The sequence below is a fragment of the Amphiura filiformis genome, unplaced genomic scaffold, assembly GCF_039555335.1.
Source record: "Amphiura filiformis unplaced genomic scaffold, Afil_fr2py scaffold_235, whole genome shotgun sequence".
NCBI classification, from domain to species: Eukaryota; Metazoa; Echinodermata; class Ophiuroidea; order Amphilepidida; family Amphiuridae; genus Amphiura; species Amphiura filiformis.
This window is the reverse complement of record NW_027305699.1, coordinates 75,182-83,079: the sequence shown is the minus strand read 5'-3', so window position 1 is coordinate 83,079 and position 7,898 is coordinate 75,182. Positions and strand designations below refer to the sequence as shown.

The 7,898-nt window shown below is 36.2% G+C and overlaps 1 protein-coding gene across 1 annotated transcript; it reads left to right on the top strand.

Annotated features, from left to right (window-relative positions):
• Positions 1 to 437: 437 nt before the first annotated feature.
• On the top strand, positions 438 to 2,981 carry LOC140145364 (AP-5 complex subunit zeta-1-like; the record flags this gene model as incomplete). Its single annotated transcript, XM_072167114.1, has 3 exons — positions 438 to 626; positions 1,589 to 1,740; positions 2,837 to 2,981. Coding segments are annotated over 3 exons (459 nt in total), but the record flags the coding sequence as incomplete, so codon positions are not given.
• Between the last annotated feature and the right edge of the window lie 4,917 nt (positions 2,982 to 7,898).

Genomic DNA, 7,898 nt, shown 5'->3' with positions numbered 1-7,898 from the left:
AATAAGCTTTTTTCGTGGATATCTACTGAAAAATGTCATAAAAAGAGGATGCTATGATCACGTAATTCTCCTTTAAAGTTAAAGTACATTAGTTTAAACTCCAGATTGGAAAGTACAGTGCGTCACAGCCTTCTGAGAATGCTTGAAATTGTCTGACACCAGTTGAGTGTTTGTACCTGGCGACCTCGCTCATCGGAGCATACACAGAGTGCTCAACTTGTCTGCGCTTATGCACAAACTCCCTTTCGTTTGAGCTATTTGCGCTAATTTTGTGCTGGCTAACACAACCCGAACTTATCCATCAACTTTCATGGGTATCAGGCCTACCTCTGCGGTATGAAAACCACAACCTGTTGGTGGTGAACCTGATTGTACAACTTAGCGTACAAACACTTTTAGCATTTCAGTGACTAATGCTTCCTGTTCCTCTTTATTAGGTATGGGTGGTTGGAGAGTATACCTCCACTAGCTATGACAAGAGATGCAGTACAGACACCATCATCAAGTTCTATGAGGCCCTGGAGACACTACTCTATGAGATATCTGTCTTAGTACAGTCAACACCAAATGGGAAGGACTTATACTCAGTGAGACTTATGACTGTCATGATGACAGCATTGGCTAAGGTAAGATCATTATCTGACCAAGTTTGTTTTAATTATGGATTTAGTTTTTGAGACATTGGCATATTCTCAGTACAGTCAACACCAAATGGGAAGAACTTATACTCAGTGAGACTTATGACTGTCATGATGACAGCATTGGCTAAGGTAGGATCACTCACCAACCAAGTTTGTAAATCATTTTGGTTTCAGTTTGTAAGATACTGGTCCTATGCTGAGTACAATCATCTCATACAGTCATCACCAAATGAGAAATGCTTATACTAAGGGGAAATATTGACTGTTATGAGATCAATAGAGGGGTTGCAATTTCTAAACGTATGTATCATATGCCTGTATATCTATTAATAATCACTCTCCTGTGATGGGATTTAGAATAGATACATGGGCATTCAATACGTATGTTTGGAAATTACAACCCCTGCATTATCTAACCAAGTTTGCAATCATTATGGATTTAGCTTTTGAGACATTTGCTTATCCTGAATATTGTCAACACCAGATGGGAAAGAGGTTGAAGATCAAAAAGCAACATTGCAGTTTATATTCCAAGGCTATTCATCAAAACTGAGCCTTTTTTTTCAGAACAAGGCTTTCAAATATATATTATATATTATCTATTCAATAATATTTTCTGTACCTTTACATAGTGAATAAACTTATCTTTCTCAAGGAGCATGTTCACCCATCACACTTGTTTCATTAATATTGGGCTATTCCATTTAAAATCCACACTACCCCTGTGGAAGATTTTGGAAATATCTTCCACAGGGTGAGTCTGAATTTAAAATGGAATAGCACATACATTAGCAGCTCCATTTGAAACCCACCCTCCCTCGGTCGAAGATTCAGATTGAATCTTTCTCATAGCTGCCTAATGTGTTTAATCCATTTAATATTCATTACCTCCTGTGGAAGATATTTCCAAGGATTTTAAATGGATAGCCCATTTGTTTTTATTCCAGCTTGCATCACGTTGTCAGGATTTGATACCCCGTGTCCTGCTCTGTCTGACCAAAATCGCCCAGCAACAAACCAAGACATCAAGCGATGATAAACACAAGAAAGTTTTGCTAGATAGAGCCAATGAACTGATCAATCTACTCAAACTACCTGAGTAAGTAGAGATCAGTAACATTTTCAGTGATCATTATTATGAGGTTTTTAAAAATATTAACAGCGACTGACCGAAAAATTAAAAAATCTTGGGTCAGTTTTTGTTTCTTTCTTTTTTTTCCAATCATTTTTTTAGAAGAAACCTTAAATTTGGACAGTATCAAGGACACTTTATATTTGTTATTCATTCATTTTGTGTATCAAATGCATTTTTGATTAAATCAAGAAGTATTTCCATTTAAATTCAGTCCAAAAATGCATGTTTTACCATAAAATGATCAAGCATTTGTCAATACTAGCCTTTTCAATATGGAGGGGAAATGGAGGAAGAGCAATCAACCTACCGACCCTCCAAATTGTTGTCTCGGAAGGGCAACCAAACAATTAATTTTTTGGGCCTAATGTTTGGGCAAAGAATAACATAGGCAGGCATACACAACATAGAGGCCATATCTGACCTGCCTGATAATGCCTATCAAAATGGCCAGCCGGTTAATTCATGCTAGTTTATACTTGTGGTCATCCTCAACTCAATATTGCCCAAAAATGAGATTAGGTATTGATTTTGCTGATCCAAGCCATGGCAAGAACTTTGGATGCAAACTTTAAAAAGTGGTAATTTTTACATGTGTAATTTTTCTCGGCCGACTTTGAACTGTCACTGTGCTTGTTCTTAAACTCGCAATTGTGAGTTTTTGTACCTAAACATATGCATAAAAGAATACATTTACGCATCTTTTTGTTGTCATGGTTGCTGTGTTGAACTTAATTTTGTGCAAACATATCCTCCTTTTTGGCGGATATGTTTACATTTTGTCACCTAAAAACAGCAGGTTTGGATGCTATGTCACATCAAACCCTTAGTTTTGACAGATTTTGGCACCAAGAGTCATTATTTTATTATATTTTGTGGTTAACAGGCCCACAATTTTTACTTTCTGTCAGTGTAAAGAGCAACATGTTCTGAAAAGAGCAAACTTTTTTGTAGTGAATCAGTGATACTGTCTTTAATAGAAGCACATAATGTAGCATACTATCTTGCTGTGTTACTTGACTCTACTTTATTTACTATTTAGTTGGTTGTTTTTTATTCACAGCATTGCCTCAGCTATTCTAGGCCCGCCACCAGACATCAACAGTGGACGCTGGCACACGGACAACATCACATCTATACCCATCTTACTACAAGCTGCTAGCAAAATTGTGCCACACTGATGATGAATTGATACTGTAAATGCATCCCAAAGAGTCTGGACTCTGTCATGTTACATGCATGCCTGTCTTCAATATGATAGTCTATCATTCACCTGTTGGCATTTGATGACTATCATTTGAAGACTAAGACATTAAGATGATCATAACCTATGTTTAATGTGAAATCTAAGGTGCTTATTAAATTTTATGATCAAAATCTCATCAAGAAATCTTTCTGAATGTATCTGAGCAGGTAATTATAGCATCACCTACAAAATACTCTGTTGTACACAAAAGTACAATGAACTGCTTCAGATTTTAGAATAGTGCATTTTACCATCTTTATTTTCTTGATGGTAAAGACCGATGAGAAATGTTGCTGTATAGAACAGTACCAGATATTTGGATATAATCAGTAGAGCCAAAATACTATATTTATACTAATTGAAGTTGTGACTGAAAATTTGGCAGTTGAAATATGAATATAAATGTGTATTTCTGAGCAAAATATGTTATACAACACAGAAGTCTCAAATTTTATATGCATGAATTGGCAGGTCCAAGATGCATCATAATATTCATGTTCTTTAAGGTTGCCTTGAAGAACAGTGTATAAATACCAACCGATTAATCCATTTAGAGAAAATATAGAGATAATAACTTGCACACCCAAGAACCCACACCAAGAAGCCAATTCCAGGGCCAGTTCATGCATGACCTTTGAAAGCCTATTCAATATTGTTGTTATGAGTGTCTTGCAGAACAATAAGTACTTTGTAAGTGTTGTAGACTTTTAACAAATTACTTTGTTTTATTTTGCTTATGAGCAATGTTACATGTATGTGTACTCTACTTGGGTTGCTAAGTAACTATTTTGTCAAAGTGTTACATAGAAATGGAGCAAATGGGCGATTCATTTGAAATCTACACTTCCCTGTGGAAGATCTACCGCAATGATCAGTTCCTGTGGAAATAATAATTATAATAATTATGATATAGGTACTGGGCCAAGTTAGAACATACCTTGTAGCGTAAAGCATGTATACAGTGTGCATGCCTGTAATCTTTTGGACCATGTTTATATACCATGCTGCAAATATAGGTCACATTTTCAGCCATTTTGCATATCAATGGGTCATTTTTTTTTTAATTTTCTCAATTTTTTTTTTGGAAAAATAGCCTCCATGTAGCCAAAATTCTCTAAATTTGATGAAATTGTTGAGAAAAATTGCGAAAACTAGCAATTTGGCCGAAAATGTTGACTTTTGGTATAGAAATGGGTCAAAATTACTTGGAAAATTGGTACATTGATGGGTCACTTCAGATTCTCAGCGACTCATCCTTACCCAAACCAATTTGAGTACACTCGGTGTGTGTTTATCACAAAGCTAATAATGCCAAGTATTCCACCTTGACCAAGAAACCACCGTGGCCAAGAATTCCACCTTGACCAAGAAACCACCGTGGCCAAGAATTCCACCTTGACCACATTGACCAAGAATGATTTAAAATAGCCTACCTACAGTGGCGCACATTGAAAGTGGGGGCAGGTTGTTCAGTTCCCCCGAATGGAGGCAAATGAGGGGGAAAACATCAAATGTTGCCCCCTCATTTGCCTCCATTCGGGGGAACTGAACAACCTGCCCCCACTTTCAATGTGCGCACGCCACTGCCTACCTATAATAGTTTGTTTGTTTCATGTTAAAATCAAGCTGGAAACAGTGAAAACAAATTGAAATCCAGTTAGAATTAAACAATTTGCCTCCTATTTTAGAGATTTTGTTTGGCATTCAAAATATTCCACACCTTTTCCACTGTTTTTGGATGAATATTTTGTGGATTTGGAAGAGCAAAAAACTTTTGAATTTTTGGTTGAAATTCCAAAATCTTTCTCAAATGGCGTTCATATGGAATAGCCCAACAGTATAATCAGTAACGGATGCAGGGGGTGTTTTGAGGAGGGGGCAACGTCCCTGTATCTTTGGGCAAAATCAGCCCAATATAACAGCTCCTCCACCCTGCATTTTGACCCCTGGGGTACTCAGAACAAATGACCATACAGAGACATGCTGCAAACATGGGTAGCATTTTAGGCCTTTTATCATATCAATGACCCACTTTTCTTGGCCAATTTTCTTATATAGATTGGTCCTTTTTCAAAATTTCTTAATTGTTTTGGAAAATACTTGAGCCCAATTTTGCCTCACTGTAGCCAAATTTGTGGTAATTTCCCCAAAATTGGGGGGGAGGTCTTAGGGATCCAAAATGAGCATTTATTGCGTTTCGACAGTATTTTTGTGGGACATGAGAGCACCTCAGACCTATCGATTGCATTCTGAATACTGAAGCATGTCTTTCTGATATCAAATAATTTTCATTTTTTAAAAAAAACAATATAATACAAATTTTATGACAAATTAGAAAAATTTGATATTTTTAAAATTTTTGATATATAACAGTCCTAAAAGTAAATTATATAAATCTAATGATATATTCTTAAAGTGTATGTAGCAGGGAGGAAAAGCCGACGGTCAATTGAAAATTTTGACCTTTCATATTGAAGATATGGATTTTTTCCCAAAAGACCTAATTTTTTTGGTGTTTTGGGAAAAAAAATCCATATCTTCAATACTGAAAAGGTCAAAATTTACAATTGATCGTCGGCTTTTCATCCCACCTACATACACTTTAAGTATAAATCATCAGATTTATAAAGTTTACTTCAAGTACTGTTAAATATCAAAATATCAATTTTTAATGATTTGCCATAAAATGTGTATTAAATTGCTAATTTCAAAAATCAAAATTATTTGATATCAGAATGACATTCTTCAGATTCAGAATGCAATTGATATGTCTCATGTGCTCTAATGTCCCAAAATAAATACTGTCCAAACGTTCATACCCCAGCCCTTAAAAACAAAGACAGTTTGTGTTGAATTGGTCTGAAAATTTTGACTTTGGGCATATCGATGGGTTTAAATTTCTTGAAAAATTGGTATATTGTTGGGTCCACTATCAATTTCTCAGCAGCACACCCCTACCCAAACCAAACTTGAGTGCCCCCCCCCCCTGTATTTTGACCATCCTGTATCCATGGCTGATAATTACAAACGTCAATCAAGTTTTAAACCAATAAGAGTATTTTCAACAATCTGTATAAAAATAATAAACAATGGTTTCTTTGTAAAGAAACCATTGTAACATTTTTATGGTTACGACTGTGATATATGGTTTGAATGTATTGATTTTGAATGTTGAACAGTATACAGATTTATATATATATATTTCTGAAATAAAGTTTATTAATTTGATATTTTATATACAAAATAAAATAATGCGATAATTGAATCCTGTGATTGTATCTCCACAATTATTTCATAGCTAGTCCGTTTGTATAACTGGCTAGATCTATCCTAGAAGAGAAGGTAACCGACTCACTCCCATAAAGACTTTTAAAAAGCCATATTATAACATTTGCTGAGGAAGACGCCCTCAATATTTTTTTCAAAATTCTGTTTTTTACATAACTATAATGTACTTTATTAAACTATGTATAACATACCCTGCAAAAATCAAGACTTTGGGTGCTGTAGTTTAGTCACAATCTGAGATTTTGAATAAAACGCAGGAACCATTGTTCGTTTTAGAAGAAATACTAATCTATTTTTTTATGGAAATGTTATAACATGGCTTTAATGTGATAAAACCTGAGAATTTGTCCTGGTCTTTTGAGCCAGGAGGATAATATCACCTGCCTCCTCCCTCCTCCCCATGTTGACTACTCAACTACCCCATCACCCTCCTCCCCTCTCTCAGAAACTTGACCAGTGTAGCAGACATGCAAATAACAATATGCAATGATGATTCGCCTAAATCTAATTAAAGCTCATTAAAGGAAGTCTCTGGCAATCACAACATTAGTCCATATATGTAAGAAAAAATAATCATCAAGCACACATCACGTTGTTTTATTTAAAAGAAACTCATAGTAACCATAAAACGAATAAAAACAGCTGTCTCTCAACATGCGATATTCAAAATTTCCGGGCGCCGAAATTGTCGGGTGCAATGACGTCCCAGTAATACAATTACAATGAAGGCTGACGACAATTGAGCACCTACGTCATTGCACTTAGACAATTTCGGCGCGGGAATTTTGAATATCGCGTTTTGAGAACCGGCTGTTTTTATTCGTTTTAGGTCAATATGAGCTTGTTTAAATAAAACCATGTGATTCGTGCTTGATAATTATTTATCGTAAGGCGTAATGTTATGATTTATACCGGAGACCCCCTTTAATAGTTTCTGGCTAGCCGCTCGTTGCAAAAGGGTTACAAATACTGAAAAGATAGATATCACAAATTTAATCCGGTAGCAGGGGTGCCCGCATCAGTCCGAAACGTCTTCAGTCCGAAACGTCCTCAGTCCGAACAATCATCAGTCCGAAAATGAAATGCACTATTTTAGTTCGAAACGTCTTCAGTCCGAAACGTCCTCAGTCCGAACAATCATCAGTCCGAAAATGAAATGCACTATTTTAGTTCGAAACGTCTTCAGTCCGAAACGTCCTCAGTCCGAACAATCATCAGTCCGAAAATGAAATGCACTATTTTAGTTCGAAACGTCTTCAGTCCGAAACGTCTTCACCCCGAAACGTCGTCAGTCCGAATCTGAAAAGCACGTCGTCAGTCCGAATCTGAAAAGGACGTCATCAGTCCGAATCTAAAAACACGTCGTTAGTCCGAATCTGAAAAGCACGTCATCAGTCTGAATCCGAAATACATGAAAATTAAACCCGATGCTCCCGATGATTAAAACGCTGAACAACTCCTAAGAACCAGTTCTCAAAACTTGCCATTGATACTGATTGCTAGTGCCTTATACTAGATGATATAGGCACAAATTAGATCCGATGGTCCCTATGTTAGGGTTAGTATTAGGATTAGAGTTAGGATAAGGGTC